Genomic DNA, 20,264 nt, shown 5'->3' with positions numbered 1-20,264 from the left:
AAAGGCAAAAAAGCCAACTATACTTGTTTGGATTATTTTGCACAATATTCATTCAAGGATCTTTCATTTTGTCAAATGACCACTACCTGTGAACATTTAGCACGTTATGTTCAAAAGCATTGTTGTTTTGTGGGTCACACCAGACATACCACTTGCACTCTGAGTCATCCTACTTCCATGACACTGAATTGATTTATTGATTACCAAGATGAAGTAAAATTCATCACAGTTCCTAGTCAAATTTATTATGGATCCTTTATTACTGTGCAATTCCCCTTATTACAGAGAAATTAATTAATTTCTCCTTTCACTACTATAAAAATTATGTGCATCTATTTCATTCTAATTACAAAAGTTAGTGATGACATTATTGAGATAAAGCAGATTTAGAAGAGCATAGTGATAGTGATAGCTTCCACAGCCTTTATGACAGAAAAATTGTGATCTAGTAACCTTCACATGATAAACTGCAGCCAAAAAATTCAGACAACCAAAATACCAAGGAGCAGATGATGTCCACACAGCAGGACAGATGTTACAGGCTGGCCTGCCCAGCCCTTTCTCCTACCACATGTCATTTCAAAACTCCTAATTCATCATGACTTCTTATTTCCAAAAAGTGATCATAAGCATGAAAAATGTTATATTCCAGCTGAAATGTGTATAATGAGCCAAAAAATTTGTGTTGGACACAGCCTTTAACTGTTTTTATCCAGGGAGGTGAAGACAGAAGGTCTGCAATGCTAGTCAGGAAAGTATTAATAATTGAAGCAGTTTATCATCTATTAGCAAGGGAAATAAGTCACTAGAACTGTATCCTGATAGAATAAAAAAAAAGGTTTCCTTGCTAAGGGCATTTCAGCCCTGCTTCTTTCCTGTTGGAAAAGTCCCAAATCTTGCGATTCAACAGCACCAGCACTTCTGTCTCTCTTAGGCTGGTGCTAACTTTAAAGCACACAGTCCAGTGAGGTACAAGAGTGAGAGAAATGAGAAGACAGAAGAAAAGGAAACTGCCTGAGAATGATTAATAATAAAGAACTGGTATTAAAACAAGACAAATTCATTACGTCATTCATATCACAGGAGACAGATTGAAAGCCATAGAAATCAACATTTCAGGCAAGGACAATGATATTTTCTTGCCTGTATAATTTGTCTGTAAACAGTAAAAGCAGGACAGAATTGCAGGGAGTTGAAGAGATGATCTTATCTTTCAGTCAGCTACATGCTTGATCTGAGATGTGAATATTGTCCTGGCTTGTGCCACTATCCTCAGTGGTGTTACTAGTCCAGTCACTGATACCAAGCTTTTGATAGCTGATTAGTAGTCACACGTTGCTCATTTGCTATGAGTGCCTGGCATCCCGGCACATGGAAGAGAGCCATAGCTGTGCCTCTGTAATGCTACAGAATGCTAAGTACATGGCAAAGAATACAAGGTCTTAAGAGTCTCAAATTAGCATACAGTCTTGAATCAATTTCTCTGTACCACAGTCCTGGTACTTACAGTGAAGGCATGAAATAAGATTCATGTTTGCAAAGAACTTTTTTGCAAAGATACTTTAGTGATGAGCGCCACTAAAGTCTGAGAAAGTAATTCTGTGCTTGGAATTTGGTTTGAACTACACACAAAGAACATGGCATAGGACTGCACGTTGAACAGTAAGGAGAAAATGAAACACTGAATAGCTGTTCATTGAGAGCTGCGCTATTCATTCTGTGCACTAAAGAGATACTCAGAAGAAACACAGCAGTGACCATGTATTTAATATGCATGCCCATGAAGGAGAACTGAGCTTGCAGAGACAACACTATTGTATTATTTTAGCAGGCCTGACCTTGCAAATTTCATCACGTTCTCCAAGACTGAAAACAGAAACATATTACTCAGATAATTCTTACTTCACTTGCATTTAGCAGTCTTCAGGGAAATCAGGCTCTGAGATGCTGCATACTGTATGGGTAAAGTAAAAACCTAACTATCTTTTCCCAGGGAGAACACAGCACACCTCTTCATAATTTAACATTTTTAAGTTTGTATATCCAATTCAGTCTAACAAATGCTTCAAGTAGAGGCCAGGACATGAAGTGCCAAAAGAGTGAACAGTCAGACAAAGTATATGTTGAAATGAAAAACAGTAAAGAAAAAATTTAGAAGTCCAAATGAGGAAGCTTTGTTGTGCTGTCCTCTAGTCAAAGAGTTTGTCTGGGCTTTAGCGAAGGCTAAAACTCTAGCGTTAGCCCAGACATATCTTATGTATACAGGAAACTACAATTTGCATTAGTGTTCACTTGTCTTTTTACAATCTCTGCTGCTCATGAGGGTGTGAAGCTGGAGTTTCTGGTACTGTATACATGAAAGCTCTATTGGTGTAGGAAGTCAGGTATTCTTGGAGAAATAAATAGAGCCTTCCTCAGCTCTCTGCAATATTATATCAACTGACCTCTGTGGTACAGGAAGCCATTGTAATAGATTGTTAAAAAATCATCAGTGTACTTAAAAAATGCAAACAATTTTGTTTCTCATTTCAGTTTTATAATGTACTTCTGCTACACTAACACAAACCCACAACAAAAGACAGCAAACTCGCTAATGCCAAGTTACTGTTAGCATACTAAATTTCTAAGGTAAAATCGTAAGTCTCTTTTGAAAATTTAGGCGTATAATCTTAAGGTAACAACAGGAACGACCAAGAAACCAGAAGGATTCACTCTATCTAAAGTTACAAAACCTACTCTAAAATCAGAGTGCTAGAAAACAACACTAGTAAACATCTGGACTCAATAAAGAAATGAGACACCAACAGTGGAAATACACAAAATATGGTCTTTCAAGACACAAACTTACAAAATCTCTCAACCAAGGACTAAATAAAGAGATCATCTTGAGCTACAGTCTTGAATCCAGTCTTGGCCACTTTCAAAGGCTGTCAAACTCCAAGCAATATGAGTAATAGAAATATTACATAGGAATCTCTATAGACTACTTCATAAAAATGAAAATGGAAGCAAGTTGGTGGGCTTTTGGGCATCAATTGTCTTTGGCTTTGTAGGGCAGGGCTGGCAGTTTCTACTTTAATTGCACCAAAAGCAAAGGCCCAGAAAGCCATATTCCACTCCCACTTCCAACAAGCTTAGCTGAATCATCTGCTTGGTCTGCAATTTGGCCCTAAACCTATACTTGCGGTGGCCTAGTAGAAGACAGCAGAAACAGAAGGAACGGGATTTAAATTATTTGGTCTTTGAGAGAAAGATGGACACATAAATTGATTCTCCTATTTAAGAAAAAAATATTTCTCAAAACTTAGCTAGTAAATCCTCCTGCTGATGACATTTAAGTGAGCAAGTAATTTTTTATAGTTGTGAGTTTTAAGAAGATGAACCTTTTGATTACAGACATGGTATCAAGGAATTTTATTCTTTCATAATACTATTTAATATTATTCTGTGCTTCCAGAGACAGAATTCTGTTGTGCCAGAACATACACGTGAAAACACCTGCTTTGCCAAATATTTTCCAAAAAAAATTGGGCTGGTATCTGAAATTAGAAGTGTCTTAAACCAAAGTCAGTTAAGTCTGAAAATACAACACACATTATCTTAACAGGGTGTTGGAAATTTATCTCCTGTCAAAAGGGACATCAGTTCTTTTGCCCTTTTATTTAAGACTTTGTTATTTTTAATAATAAAAACCTCCTTTGGTTTTCTCCTTCCATGGCCATGGCTAGCCCACAAGAGTACTGCTCATCAGAAGCATACCAAATCTATTCAATGCACTCTGGTAGCAGGAGAAATAAAATGAGTGAAAGGAAAAGGTATTGATAAGATAAAAATTAAGGGGTTATCATGATTCTTTCTAGAACTACATCAAAAATTATAAATACAGTGTGTGAGTAGGTGACACTAGAGCTGAAATCAAATGCAGACCATGAGAGACTAATACATATGCTTAACAGTCTCTTCATTATGCAAGAGATCCAAGGCCAGTGAGAAATATTTAGTAAAGAAACAGATGTTCCAAGAGCACACACCCCAATCAGAGTTCTTCCTTTTACCTGCTTAGCATCAATAAAACAGTGTGCATAGGGGAACAAAGCTTCTCCATCCAGCCTGGACCAGTGCCAGGATAAACTATGCTACAGATCCAAAATATAACTGATTTTAATTACAGGAGGAACACTTACACAGTAGCTTAAAACTGGAGCTCCCAAAGCATAAGACACAAAGTACATGCAGGTGAATGCCAAGCAGCAGAGAAGTGAGAGAAATGGCCATTCAAGCACAAAGTGTGTCCAAAACACAAAGCACTTTCCTCTAGTTACACCCAGCCCAGCTGTGCTGGCAAGAACTGCTGTTGCCACCTACATGAAGGAGGAAGACATCGGGTTGAAAGGACACCACCTGTACCACCAGCACTGGGAGAAGGTTGTAGCACCAGTGGCAGCATCACCACCATTACAGTAACTCTCTTCCCAGGATCATGTTACCCATGGGGCCAAATATGGAAATAACAATAATCATCTTCAGGGAGTGAACAATGCTAACAAATGCAGAGAGTGACCTTCTTGTTGCTTACAGACTTCACTCAGTGTTCAAGAAACAGTTGTATACAGAGCCTCAAGCACACACATCATATCTGTGGTACCTCACGAAGAAGCAAAGCTTAGCAAAGTCCAGTTCTTAAGGTTTTGGCCTGAAAATATTGTGGAAGAGGGGAAAAGGTGGAAAAATGAGGGTATTTATAGTAAATCTTTACTCTTTGCCTGCAAGGCAGTTAAACTGGAACTCCAAATATGAAGGATGTGGGGCAAATTAAAATTTTTAAGCACTGTAGAAATACTGATTTAATGGGTCTGCCAAATGATAGCACACTCCCAGCAAAGAGTTCTGGCTGCAGAAAGCTCTTAATCCCAATGAATAACTAGCTGGGAATAATGTCAGCAAAACAGCTGTGAGGATAAAATGCTGTTCAAGTTGACAAGAGGAACAACTGCCTAGAGCTGTTCAGACAAACCTCAAAGCAAAAGCAGGTGCTGACACTACAGTTTAACTAAAATCTGCCTGCACCTTCTACCTTAAAAATGGGACTTACGCAGGAGAAAGACAGAATTAGAGAGGGAAAGAAGCAACTGTTCTCTTTAGAAACACAGCAGGATAACTGGAATGAATTTGAGAGTCGAGTCCCAGTGTCTTCCAAAGAAATGATCTGGTAAATTGATAATTGTCTGTACTCGTGCTTCTTAACTTTCTACTGAGGTGGAAAGGAATACTAAACACTAGCACAGGACTGTTGAAGAAACAACTTCACAGAAACAATGTACCAGAGAAGCTCTATTAAGCTTTGCTGAGCAGCTTACTCTAGTCAGAACTGCTATCAAATATTTCCAGTAGAAAGAGCTGCATCTTCCCTGCAACATGATTAGGCCTGAAATCCCCATTCCAACCAGGACTTCCCAGAGGAAAAAGAGATTTTCACAGTGGATTAGAAATGCCTGATCTATCTTATATTCTCTGAAGTGTCTGCTACAGGGTGTGTTCTCTTGAAGCTCTTTATCCAGACACTGCTCCTCCTCACCTCTTTCCTTCTCTGAACTAAATTTCTTTAACTTTATTTTCCTGTGCAAGTTTAGCAGGAAAACCTTGAAGCTATAAGCACCAGGATATGAAGACACCAGGAGAACGGATGATCAATCACACAAAAATTGTTCAAGTGAGCTTGCAATAATCATTGTCCTACATAAAGATATTTAAAGCCTTTAAGGCATATAGGATGCAGACAGCTGGCAGCATCCATGTGACAGATGCCTCAAGTGAGTGCCTTTTGCTACCCATAATGCTGTGCAATAACAGATGGATTACTGGACAGTCGTTTACAGACAAAAAAAACCCCAACCTTGCCCACACAAACAGCAAGTAAAATGATCCAAAGCCCTTTAGTAAAAAATTATATTTGAAGTCAGAGAGGTTGTTGATGAGCAAGAAAGAAGCATTTTGCTTTATTAATAAGAACAAAGTTGTAGTTCTCCTATTAGTTCAAATGTTCTGTCACTGCACTGAGAGTGAAAGAGCTACAGTTACTACACTCTAGAAATTCCCAAACATGCTCTTTCCCTCCAAAAGTCTCATTAGATTTCTGGCAGGAAGAAATCATGGCTCTGAGGAGTAGGACGAACTCAGTTCAGGACAAGCTCAGTTGTTTACACGGCACTTTCATGGCAACCCATAAATGCAAGTGGTTGTTGAGGAATTGTCAAACAGCAGCTCTTTTCGTCTCATGCCGTTGTCCTAAGGAAATCTACCATGATACAACTCTGGACAACAAAGGACATACGTGAGCACATTTGGAGTGGCCTTCTCCCCCTGCCAGCAGAGCAGCTTTCTACATCATAGAAGAGCCATTTTTCCAGCTACCTTTTTGTTGAAGAAGTGAAAGCTTATCCCCAACAGAGCACCAGCAAGAGTTTTTGATGTGTAGGCATCTCAACTTTGTTGACTATCACATCTGCTTCACCAACCACTTGCAGCTTGCATGCTGTTGCAGTTCTGAGTCAAAAGCAGTCCTAGAGACAGTTCTAAAACACTCTCTTTCTCCATCAAACACAAAAAGAGGAGCTTATGTTTTGCTCTTTCACTTTTTTTATGTATGAGATGCCCAGCTTTTCCTTCTCAATCCTAAAAGAAAACTTCAACCTGGTTGATGTTGCATGCACTGGAAAATGTTCACTGCCCATAGCTAACACTGACAACCCTTTCTCCAACAGCAATTTTTTCCAATAGAACCTATTTTCTGGCTATATGGAGCACAGTTCCCCATGGGAACTGTCACTTTGATGCTTCATACTGGAGCTCCTCATCCTGTGTAAAGGTTGCCATCACTGCTACTTCTAGAAATCTACTCCTTCTAGTCACATAGCCCTGGTACCCCAAGCATCAAATAACGGAATAATCTCCTTTCCCAACACAGAGATCCCCCCTTATGCTCTTCCTTCTCTTGGGAGATACCAAGAGACAGGAAAAAGGCAAAGAACAAAAGCTTTCAACACAGTTTGAGATTGCACCACTTCCAAGAAGTCTGCACTGGCTTTGATCTATTGATTTCAAGGCCCTTGATGTGGGAAGCTGAAACGTAACTTTTCTCCAGACAATTTTAAAACAACAACAACAAAAAAAAGGAAAAGAAAAAAACCCACCAAAACAAAAAACAGACAAACAAACAAAAAATCAAACAAACAAACAAACAAAAAAATCGGATCTGCTATAACCAAAATATGCACTCAAGAGTCTTGGTTGAAATCCAAAAATAAAAAGTAAAGAATCAAAGCTATTATTCAGCAGTGCAACATCAGAAACACTAGTGAACTACAATGAATGGAAACTAATGGATAAAATCCCACATGCACTGGTAGATGAGTTATTTATTATATTGTACTGGAATGTCACCTCAGAGCTACCCCTGTGAATTTTCATTAAGTTATCCCACAGCTATCTCTAACAGTTTTGCGTTCTTTCTCCCCTGAAGCTATGAACAAGAAGCAAAACGAGGGAAAGGAATGAAGAAACAAAGCATTTATTCCTGAGATGCACTTTTAAATAAAAATAAGGATCCTTTTCTGTTTAGGATATTCCACCAAGAAGGTCCTCCCATCAACTGCAGTGCATCTTTCATATGTGAGGCTGCAATAAATCCAGTTTGATGTTCATCTTTAAAGAGCACCCATAACAAATGAACACCTGCAAATCTAACTGAGGACTGCTTCCCAGGAGAAAATAACCACTGAAAAATAAGCAAGGGAGGAGAAATTACTTTGCAGCTTCACCAGCTTTATTTTTAACACCCTCTGCTCCCTTTAAGCTGATCTCTTCACAGGACATATTTCACCCTCAGCTGTGCTGTGCCAATCTAAGAGGCTCTGGATACCAGGAACTGCAATGCAACAGCTGCCTGTGCTGGAGCCACCCCACAGCGGGCACCACCTCCACTTTCAGCAGTGGCTATGTGGCTGGGCCATCCCGAGAGAACAGTGCAGCACTGCCTACAGCCCACACCACCTACAGCCCACATCACCACTGGGAAGAAGTACCTGCCCTGACAGAAAGTGCCCATCAATCAACCCAGCACCCTCAGCAGAGAATTGACATGGGTAGAGTGGCACTGATCTGAGGGAAAGAGAAAACAAGGCCCTAGCAAGACTGAAGATCTGCATGTTCATAATTAAAATGTTTAGAGGGTACTTTTGCTTCTCTTTAGAAGAGACAAGCTGTTTCTAATAAAGGATCATTTGAGTCGCCTAAACTTTGTTGATTTATGGTTTTTTTCCATGTTATTCCAAAACTGAAGGCCCCCTTGTTGAAATAAAAATTGGTTTGGGGAGGGGTAGGATGTTAGGCTAAGCTTTTATATAATTTCTTTGAACACAGGCAAGACTCACCTTTATGATTCGCTAATTATGACACCTCCTTTTCCTTGCCATTATAATCTTTTCTGGAAAACAATTTATTTTCTTCACTATTTTAATTAATCCAAACACTGGCAGAAGCCAAGACATCGTACATGCATGCTCCCAAATCAGGACCTTTCTTTTTCCAGACTACAACTTTAAAAACAACTCATCAGAATCAGGAAAAGGACAAACAGAAAAAAATCCCACTCACATAGTTGTCATCTTTTTTTTTTTCCCCCCATTTAGATTACACAGTTACATTTATGCTTCTGGACTGAAAAAAAAATTCCAGAGTTGCTTTTGTTGCAACAATGTATGTGAATTAGCCCACTGAAATGAATCACAACAATCTCACAGAAACAAAGCCAAGGGATTCAGTGCTGAACACACTGAAGCACTGGGCATCCCTGCCCACGCCAGTCTGACAGAGACAAGGCAGTCACTTCTGCCTCTTCTCACTCCTCCATCCCTTTTCCCAAACCCAGTCAGAAAATGCTCACTGACAAATAGCAGACCTTTGCTAACACACCATGGTTCCTTTTTAAACTGGAAAAAACCCCAGTTTGGAAAATACAAGAAAAATTGTCATCAAAGGCATGCAGTTAATATTTAAACCAAGGAATTACAAAAAAATGAACTGGGGGAGGAAACACTTTGGTGTTTTTCCATAGACACTGAAACTTCCCTTCTCTGACAGCAGACTTAGAAAAATCTCTTTTTCAGAATTTTCTAGATTAATACAGTAGACATTTTGATGAAGGTTTTTCAGTGTTTGTTGGAAGTGGAGTTGGAAGGGAGTGTCCAATACACTCATATCAGGTATAAAACAGGCACCACTGATATTCAAGAAATTAAATCATTATGAGTTCCATAATCTCCTCAAATTTTACAGGCAGATGAAGACTAAAGGGATAGGTTTGGATTTGGGACCTCTAAACTTCACTGGAGTCAAAAGCTCTGCTGTGATATGACAGCATAACATAACCCTGTGTATTTCATGGAAAACAGTGCACCACAATAAAATTTTTAACCTCAGCCCCCTGTTCTCTGCAGCCATGCAAGCATTCTGCTCCCACTCAAAATCAGTTATTTATGGGCCTTGGCCTCTGCTTACACAAAAGCAAGGCACTTCTCAAGTCAGAGCAACAGCTACAATGCTCTGTGCCAGACTGTGACCTGATCCTGAACCACAAATTTCATTTGAGTTTCTTGGTCTTCTGGTTTTGGTGGAAAGGTCATTTAGAACTTTTTTCTGCCACTCTGGAAATGCAAAGTTCCAGAAGTAGAAAACCACACTTTTCTTCATCTTCAGTTCACAAATTCTCCTTCCAAGAGTCCCATCCCACGTAAGGGAATTCACATGATACAGTGCTATGAGGCCTTATAACTGCCCTATGTTAAAGCCCTTGACCTGCACTTTTGCTGAATGTATCAGAGCTAAAATAAATTTTGGGAACCATTGTGTATCCATCTTTCTACAGATTTCACTTCCTCGCTGTTGGTGAGAAAAACCTGAATCACAGCAATATTTTGTCTGAGGAATAAGGCAGGTAACAGTTTAATTTGTCTTTCAAATGATACTGCAATCCAGCAAGGAACTTCAGTGCTCATGACTGCAACATTGTATGGAGATCTACCAACACCTATGTGAAAGAAAACAATAGGGAATGTGTTTACAGTATCAGGATGAGAAATCCTGGGTTCTCTAGGTTACATAGAGTATGAGCAGTCACTGGCCATGTAGCTTGTGGATAACCAGAGGGCTGGGGTTCTTCTGAAGACTGTGGAAAGACTAGGGATAATTTGAATGCTAGAACAGCATAAGGAAAAGACATCCTTTCATGTTCTTACTGAAACTCACTGCGGGATCACACATCACAGAAATCCCCGTCTTATTTCCATCACAGACCAGGGATTGTGGAGGAAAGAGCAATTACTGAAGAGCATTTCTCTATTACCTTACTCATCCGTCCATTCAAAGCAGAATTTAAAAACTGCTTCCCCTGCCTCCACCATGCTCCACCTTAGCCTGTGAAGTGCTCTGTTAATCACTGAAGATGATACCAGAGCCAAGAAGCCACAGCAGTATTATTTTTCAGAATCTTAGCTTGTCAAAGTTAATTTCAACATGAAGCTGTCTTTGACACTAGGCATGAGCCCTCAGAACAGTAGAAACCAGCAAAATAGGGTTTCTCTTAAAATGGGCAAATGAAGTGGATTTTCTTTTTTCCTCTCCAAGAATTCACTAGATTATTTTAAGTGAATTTTAATATCAGATGCAAGCTCTATTACTAACTCTACTGTTAAGCTAGACATTTCGCTAAGGTAAGGATTACTAGCAGTAATCATTATGTACACATACAATTAAAAAAGCCCAAACTAGTTAACAGTAGCAAGTTATATTAGAACTGTGCAGTGACTATCCAGGTAAAGGATTCTTATAAACAACTAATATCACAAACAAAAAGCTTCTTAAGGACTTAGCATCTAAATTCTCAAGAATTAAGCCTGGATGTCATCTTCTCAAGATCTGAAAAGGAAGAGAAATAATTTAAATTCCTTATGGGTCAATTATAGAAATGCACAGTGAATTAAATAACAACAACAACAAAAAAATTCACCAAGCCAAGGAAATTGGTCATATTTACAGATTGACATATTTACAGGCTAAAATAAAACAGGTTTAGCAAAAACAGTTAGACTGGAAGCCAAGCACATTTTACAGTGCTTTGAGGAGTTTCTACAAAGGAAACTCAGCAGCATACCCTGAAGATGCCTGCCATAGGCTGTAGGAGTTTTGCTTTTGTATAGAGAAGGATCTTGCTTATATAAACAGGCTCTTCAGCACTACAAAAATACAAGCAACCAATAAAGTGGCATTAAAAGTAAAATTAAGTGATGTTCACTCATCCACTGTCAAGCAGTCATAGATGTACAGAATAACAAGGTTGGCAGGGACCTCAGAAGGGCTCTGCTCCAACCTCCTGCTCCGTGCAAGGGCAGGAGTCTTGGGTCTGACCAGGCCATCCCCAGCTTTGTCCAAATAGGAATGAAACATGCCAGGGATGGTGTTCTCCTGGCCTCTCTGGGCAACCTGTACCAATGTTCAGCTGGCCTCACAGTGAAGAAACTTTTCCTTATGCCAAGCCATAACTTTTCCTGCTTTAGTTTATGACAAGCATCTCACTCTACTGCCACATACCTCTGTGAAGTGCCTTGCTCTGCCCTCTCAAAAACCTGCCTACAGGTGTACTGGGGGGCTGCTGCCATGTGCCCACAAATCCACCTCTCCTGAAGAAGCCCAGCTCCATCACCCTCTCTCTCACAGCAAGTCCCCCAGTCCCATCCAGCCTGGGGACTCTCTGCTCAGTTCCCTCCAGCTTACCAATGTCCCCCCACGCTCTGGGCCCCAAAACTGAATGCAGTATTCCAGGTGTGACCTAGCAAGTGCCAAGCAGAAGCAACCAACCACTTCCATCACTACCTGCTCCAGAAAATCACCAAGGGGTAACCTCTCCTGCTACTAGGACACCACAGCCTGTGTCCCACAGGTTCCCATGGTCCTTTCCAGCAGAGCTGCTGCCCCAGCAGTCACTCCCCACCCTGTCCCAGGTACAGGGAGTACATTTATGCTGTTTATAAAATACAGGCAGCAATAGGCATGGATTTCTTCATTTTAAGCTGGGGCGTGTTACCGTTTCTCGCATTCTGACAAGGCTGTTTCGAGGACACAGATCCAAGACAGCGATTAACATAGCTGGGAGAAGTTTCAGTTATCAATTTTGATGTCATGGTACCAGTGCCAGAGTCGCTGTTGCATTCATTGTGATCTAAGGGACTGAATGAGATAAGGAAAGACAGCACTTTCTTCTTTAAATGACATCCTGGAAGGAGAAGAAGGGAAAGTTTAGATCTTCATGGTCTGCATGCCAGAATGTTCTTACCTTCCCCCATGCAGCTGCCCTTTTAAGTGACATTTTCACCCCTATAAATGGCTTTTTCTGAAACATCATTAAAAAAATGTTCTTGTTGGAAAGTTTGCAGAGAACCAATGCACAGAAGTTTACATCCATGGACAAAAAGCTTCTAGGCTGGTAGATTTTCCAAACAAAAGATAATGCAGTTTTATAACCTGTCACGAAACACCACCTCCCAGATCAGCCAACACATTTTAGAAGACAGAAAACAATTCTACTGTATCAACATACTATTTATTCTCCAGATTCCACCTTTCTTTCTAGAGGACCAATGCTTGCCTTAAAAAAAAATTAATTAAAAAATGTAGTTAACACTAGCAGAACAAATGTAATGAGGTTACATACCTGCACTAACTGACCTCCACCATCAATTGCATAGTGGCATCCCAGACTGGTCTTAAGGGCAGATATTTCTCCTATTTTAAAATTTCGGTACTGAAAGTAGACATTAATTCAGTTTTAAGACAATTAAGAGTTCAGTCCTGCATTTCCTGACATTATCCCTTTATCAATAGTATTGTTGTTCTGGTTATTCTTACTCCAGTGCCAAGTGCTACTGGTAACATGGCTTAAACGGATCTCATGACAAGGGAACTGGGTTCATGTACACAGGACAGGAGGTTGGCTGGCAGGCAACTGGGAGCAGAAAATATTTCTGACAGGGTCAGGGAGTTTGGGTGGGTTCTTCCACCACCTTTAAATCTATTTAGTTTTTCATTCCACTGAAATGACTAACTTAGCCAGAATGAAGAGCATCCCATCTGTCCTGCCCACAGTCTCTAAACCCTGCCCAGTAGGAGATGCAGAGATAGCAGGGAAGAATTCCTGTCCACGTCCAGTCACTATAAGTACAGTAAAGTTATTTTGCATTCACATCCATCTAGGACCAGGCACCACCCACACATCTTTTGACTCTTCATGGTGGCCTTACAGACACTGCAGGAAGGATACACATGGCCTATACTTCATCCTGTCCACAAAGCAGGCAACTTGTCTAAGCCTTTTGCATAGGTTTCTTCTAGTCTGACAGTACACTTGCTCACTTTAATAAATTCATATCCAATATATTATGTAAAGTATATAGGTAAGATGCTCTTCCAGCAGCAGCAGAAGAACAAAATAAGAAAAGAAAGGCTAAACACAGAGAAATTTTAACTGCAGACACTGCTTGGAGACTCATTCAACAGCTTTTCTACAATACTTGGTTAATAAAACCATGCAGTCTCTAGAGCTTGGTGCAACATTCTACACTTAAATAGTTGTATTCACATATGTTCATAAGGCAGTCAAAACTGAATTCTCTGCAAATGCTTGCTGGTCAAAATGCTTGACCCATTTCTATTCAAATAACGGCAAGACTGCAGTGGCTCCCAAAGGTCCCAACCTGGCTAGAGGCACCACTGTTCTAAGAAATGTATTAATGTTCAAAGGAACTGGAGCCCCTATTCAAGGATCTTAAAATCAGCTTCACAGCAAAGGAAGAGTAGTTGTCTACACATATTTGAAAACAGAAACACTCCTGTGGGACACAGGTCACTCACATACCCAGTGAATCAGTTCGCTTACCCAATACTTTTAATCAAAAGTGCTTTATCGCTGATGTTCCTCAAGTGTCATAACACATTCTGAAGGTCACATAAACAAACTTGTGCATTATTCAAGTTCCAGGCCCCCACTGCAAATACTCCAAACAAGTTCTTCACCAATTAGGAAAGATTTTGTCAATGAACTACCTTCAACTGCCTTTAAGTTACATTTTTGCAGTGGGAGCCTCGGCTCTCCAGCACTTTACCCACACCAAAGATAGACAACTTATAAAAACCTTGTTTCCAGACTCCTGGTACATGACTGAGTCAATTTCCTGGATTTATGCCCCTCATACTCTTCCACAGACAAGGCAGAGCAGAAGTGGCATGCATATTCTGCTGTATGATGTGACACATCCAGAAACACTAAGGAATGCACATGGCTCCATGGCTTCTCCTAGAAGCAGCAGCACTGTTACCAGCTTAGAACTGCCACCTTCAGTATGGAAATCTAGCACAGGTAAGTGTTTTTTTCCAGAAGGAAAAAAGACGATAACCCACAAACACCCAACAAGCCCCTTCGGCTTGTAAATTTCTCCTTATCAAGAGAATTCTCAAGGGGAATATATACAGGAAAAAAGGAGCATACGTATTAGAAGTTGATGGGGTTTAGCCTACACACATCTAGAGGGAAAAGCAGAGTCAAATGCTGGTCATACGGGACAGAAAAACATGACCTGTTTATTATTACCATACAACTATAAAGGAAGCATTCTTATCAGCTGGCAAAGTTTCTAAGGAATATAAGTCTATGGAAAAGCCATCCCTAACTGAACCAAGTCTCAACAATGAGGAGAAAGCATATTAATGAGGCAAGGCTAGGAGGGGCGATGAGGAGATAACAATACCCTCAGGAATTACACTGGCATTAAATGCGACTTTATTACAGTATTACTCTCCTATGAATCTTTACAGCAAGAATAACTCTGTTTATACAGATGTTCTTTCAACCATCAGTTATTCTAGTTTAAACACACATAAGGGGACCCTTAACATTTTAAGATTACAGGTCGTTCGATTAAATTAGAATTGTTATTTTTCCGTAACCTGCTAGGCTTTACAAGATGGATATATTCTTTCAGTGAAACTGAGATGCTTTAATTGAAATGAGATACCACACCTTTAATAATGCAGACCGATGTAGCTCTCTCACAGGGTTTTTCATTCAGTGCCTTTATTTTAATTCCTCTGTGTGCCACTAAGATGGTGCATTTCACCACTAAGAGGGCATTCTTCATTTAACTAGCACATGCCAAGCTAAACTAAACTGATAGGACTGTTTTACTGTTACACAGTGGGATGCACAGTTGATATTTATGCAAAATTAAGCAAGCCCAAACGCTGGTTTCCTACCCACAGTAGACTCATGATCAAAGCTGAAAGTCCACAGAATTCCAAAATCTCATCTTCTGCAACACACTGATGAGATCAAATCTATCACCACTTAAAATACTCTCTTGCAAAACATGGATTGTTAAATATATAAACAGCCTTGGCAGTAAGAGAGCTCTGGCCTTTTTCCTGCTCAGGCACACCTCAGTGCTACTGGGTCAGAGCTCCAGGGAGAGACAAGATTATTACAAGGATCCACCCAAACTTCCCTGCAACTTAGACTACCCTACCCTGTGGCAGCCAGATTAAAGTAATGCTGGCAGAGGAAAAAGAAGGCTTCTGGCACCCAGAAGACAAGCTCTGGAGAAAGGTCACAAACCCAAGAAGTAAAAACAAGACCCCTAAGACCTCTGGACCAGAGGAAGGGAAGTACCTTGATCCTTGCAGATTTAAACATTCATTACTTCATGTTTTGGCTCTCTGTAAAAAGAGGACAGCCTCCCTTCTCCCCCCCACCAGAGGAGAACTGCACTACAGACCGCAGCGTGGATTCCTGTCAGCCCTACACAATGGTGACAGCACTCATGCAAGGATTTAAACCAGATGAGAATTCAACAAGCAAGTCACACAACTTAATTGTCAGAAATAAAAATGCACAGCAAGCTCAGTTTTCAATCCATCCATTTCTACTTCAGTTTCCTTGTATGGCACTATTTTACAGCTTAAGACAGGTTTTAAGCTGTTAACGTCCTCACTAGTTTGTCTTCTCCCTACTATGGGTCCACCAGCACTGCTTGTAACCATAGTGATTTATTCTCACTTGAGAGAGATATCATTTGAAATGGTCAGAAGGGAGCTGGAAGACACAACACACTGGACATTTGTTAACGTCTCTAGGCCAAAGAATAAATTGGTGAGAGATAGAGCCAGCTGAAGCAGATGGATCTAGTAGCCTGACACAACATGACCCCCATTTCTCTTTCATCCAAATCAATAGGGCTTGGCACACTGAATGTTGATACCTGTATCATTCCTCAATTTTTTATTTCATTTCTTTTTAAGACTGACGATGCTTTTCAGTAACTTTGCACTAACATGTCAAGCATAATTCACTCAGTTCAAATCACCCAGATTTAGAACAGTGAATACTGATCAGATTTTCAGAAGAGATAATAACCCTCATGCTCTAGAGCTTAAGCCAAACCAGGATTAAAAGGAAATAAAATATGTTAGGCAAATTATGCCACATTTGCTTCACTGGCAGCTTCTTCCTCCTTTCTCGTCTGAGGAGCATCAACTCTGGGCATTGCTGGAAAGGCAGATGCTACCCTCTCACACCACAGACACAGCAATGCTCCAGGCTCCCAACACACAAGGGAATGGTGGCAACATTAACAGCACATTACAGCTTTTTCATCCATGTATCAAGCAGATTTAAAAAGGGGAGGAAGCACAAGAAGCTATAGACAACTTCCTTTGTACACATGGATCCCTTGTGCCTGCATGGAGGACACAAGAAGTTAAAGAGCCCTTCTGCTCTGTTCACTGGGTCCTGGGTTAGCACAAGATAAAGGCATGAGACCTCATGTCACAGTGAACTGTGGACTAAACTGCCCAAGAGAGAAGTTTCTGCCTGACCCACAAGTTTCTGCTCTTATACAGGAAGATTTATAGTCCCTTAATTATTATCATGCCTGAAAGTGACCGATCACAGCTTTATTACCTACAGAGAACTGCTTCACCACTGAGTTCTTGGCTTCATTAGCAGTCAGCAGAACTCATGGTCACAAAACATTTTTATACCATACGTATGATGGAGTCGCATGCGTCTCCCTTGATTCCCTATCATATAGAAGACTATACAGAAAATGTCATATTCATCTTCCCAAGACAAATGGTGTTTATGTGCAGTGCAATCTTCCTCTTCCAGGCTGCATACTCACCTTTCCTTGGCACAAAAGCCCTTCTTTTCACATTCCTTGTTATTCCTTTGCCTCCAGTCCTACACCAGCCAGATTACTGTGTCCGGGCCAATTCCCTGAAGTCTGACACAGCATTACCTTTCCGGTTGATATTGGAGTAAACCATCACAGTCTGAAATTCACACAGCTTCAGGGAATCTTAAAGTCACAATCATTTTAACAACCATTTGCCTAACCACTGTCAGGAAACAATCCACTGAAGCTTTCTAAAATCTGCAGATTAAATTCAAAGCCTGCAATTGAAGGGAGCTGCTATGCTGGTATCTGGGTTTATGCCACCTTCATGCGTGTTCTGTACTGGTAATCAGACTGAGAGCTATTTAAAGTGTCTCTATTGTCACATGCCAAAATATTTAACTATTAAATTTCACCCACCACCTGCCCGTCTTTGCGTTTTACGGCGGCAGCAAACAGCAAGCACATCTATTTTTCTGCCCTGCCTGAAGAGCGAGACCAAATCTCTCTCTTTGGCTCGTCTGACGGACGGGAGCAGGGCCGCAGGGCTGTCCCCGGCCCCGCAGCGGTGCTGGCCCGCCCTCCGCGCACTGCGGAGCGGTACCTGCGCGGGGAGCCGGCGGGAGGCAGGGCCGGGCGCTTCCCGGCAGGACGGGGGGCCCCGCCGACACCGGGAGCACCGTGCGGGACGGGAAAGAGCCCGCTCCGCGCCTCCACGCACCTGCCCGGCTCCTGTTTACAGCCGCCCGTTCATCCCAACGCCGGGGGCGGGGAGGGGAAATGCGATTAACAGATTAAGTTTGGAAGAGACGGGAGGGGGCCAGGGGCCCATCCAAAGGCGCGCACCGTGCGCGGGGGCTTAAACACACCTCAGTCAGCCCCGCTGCTGGAGGAAAGCTGGGGAGAGCGGCAGGGAGGCCGGGAAGGGGCTTGGCGCGGGATAAAACGCCTACAGTCCCCGCAACCCGGGCTGGGGGGAGGGAAGGACACCGGGTCGTCCCGCGGGGTGTCCCCGATAGGGACAGGCGCCCGCATCCCTGCCATCCCGCGGGCTTACCTCGATCCACTTCTGAGCCTCGGTGAAGGCCAGCTCAGGCTGGGGGGGCTCGGGAGGAGGCTGAACCTCTCCCAGCTCCAGCCCAGGACTGGCCATCTGCAGGGCCCCGGCGCGCCGCGGCTGCGGCGGGGGAGAAGCCAGGCACGGAGCCGCCGGCCCGGGGTGAGCCGCGGCCGCAGCGGGGGACGCCGGAGGCCGCTGCCTGCCTCTCCCTGCCTCTCCTTGCCTCTCCCTGCCTCGCAGCCGCCGGGGCGGGAGCCGGGGGCGGCGGCGCTCCGCAGCCCGGCTGGCTGCAGCTCGCCTGCGGTAACCTCTCTCCGCCGGTGCCCCGTCCGCCCGCCCGCCCTGCCGGCTCGGTCCTCCCTCGCCTGCCGCCCCGCCCGCCCCGCCGGCGGAGCGGAGCTGCGCTGCGCTGCCCTGAGCTGCCAGCTAAAAATAAAACACACGGGCGAAGCCGCTTTGCCTTCAGCCCATGCAAATGCCCGCGCCGCCGCCTCCCCGCCGCGAGCATCGCATCGCGGGCGGCGCTGCGACCGAGGGGGCGGGGGGGCAGGCGGGGAGTCGGGCACCTCGGGTGGGGGACGGGGACCGTGATGGCAAGGCATTCCCTGCTTGGGGAGGAGGCATCTGGGGCGGGGGGGACGACCCGGTGGCAAGTCCCCCACCCGCAGCCCCCGGAGGGCACCGAGCCGCACGCGGCGAATCGCTGTTTGCGGCTGCTGACTTAAACACCTCGTTAATCGGTGTTGCTGCACGGAGCACCCAAGGATCTCCAGTCCCCGCGACGGGAAATGTCACTGGTCCTCGCCCGACCCTCAACCACCTGCTCGGGGGCCGGGGGCTTCTGCCCCAGGAGTGAAGCACGGCAGGTGCCCCTCACGGCACTGCGTGACATCAACCCAGGTTTGCAAAAACGTGTGAGGGTCGACACAGAGCAGAACGGCGTTAGTTTTCCTTCAAAAGCAGAGCAGGCGTCAAGGTGTGCTTAAAAAAATATACCATGGGTGAATACTCTCTTATTTTTCTCTGTATGCAGAGGAAGAAATCCAGCTCTGTCCTGCAGAGATTTACGTGCCTAACTTACATAGTGTGAGTAGTCCTAGCTCAAATAGACACTATGGTTAACCATAGAAGTTTCTAGAAATGGATTTTTTTTCATCAGACCTTTTAAAAGCCAAATCCTAAAAATCTCCACTCGTAAGTGTTGGAAAGATGAGCCTAAGTTACTTGTTTATATTTATGCAAGCACAGAAAGGTGTCTATGTGCTGGAAATGCAGGTGTGCGAACATTAACTCCTACTGCTAAGGTCTTTTTGAAAGGGGTAGTAACTGACTGCTTTTTCAATTGTCAACAAATTTTGATGAGAAGCAACCTGTAGGATTTACTTTTCAACATGCCCTTAGTTTAGGCCTGAATTCGCCTCAGTTGGGATTTTGAATTTTGTTTATTGTTATAGTCAAGGAAAAAATACCAACTCTTCCAATATGCCTGAAAGTGCATATATTTATTTCTCTATTTCCTAGGAATCTATATCCTAGGAATTTGTCTTTATTGTTCTCTACCTTTTGTTTTGGTATTTGTTTATTGTTTCAAAATTGTTGAAGTAACAAAGGGCCTAAAAACAGGATATAAGGTTTATAGGAATTTTTCTGAGAACTGCAACAAGACAAAAACTAGATGAATTGTAGTCTAATCTCAAACATTTAAAGATAAATAAGTGTAGTTTGAAATACTTATGTTAACACAAGCTGTTTTCTGTTTCTTGTAATATTTGAATAACTTTGATGTTTATCAGACAACAATTACATTTATTCTCCTGGGGCAGTGGAAGACTAACAATTTAAAATAATTATCCTACCTTTTTATTTTTATTACTGTGCAAAATCAAATGTATGATTTTGCTGTCTGGTGATCTCAGCATCATCTCTCGGAG

General features: G+C 42.4%; 1 protein-coding gene across 1 annotated transcript in view; it reads right to left on the bottom strand.

The window, feature by feature from the left end:
* Positions 1-18,671, bottom strand: part of LIMCH1 (LIM and calponin homology domains 1) — a 183,585-nt gene extending 164,914 nt beyond the window's left edge. The window contains exon 1 of the mRNA XM_050337872.1: positions 18,331-18,671. Coding sequence (XP_050193829.1) covers positions 18,331-18,426 — 96 coding nt within the window. The 5' untranslated portion in view covers positions 18,427-18,671. The remainder of the gene's footprint in view (positions 1-18,330) is intronic.
* Between the last annotated feature and the right edge of the window lie 1,593 nt (positions 18,672-20,264).

The sequence above is a fragment of the Myiozetetes cayanensis genome, unplaced genomic scaffold, assembly GCF_022539395.1.
Source record: "Myiozetetes cayanensis isolate MyiCay16 unplaced genomic scaffold, myiCay2020 scf7, whole genome shotgun sequence".
NCBI classification, from domain to species: Eukaryota; Metazoa; Chordata; class Aves; order Passeriformes; family Tyrannidae; genus Myiozetetes; species Myiozetetes cayanensis.
This window is presented reverse-complemented; position numbering and strand designations above follow the sequence as displayed.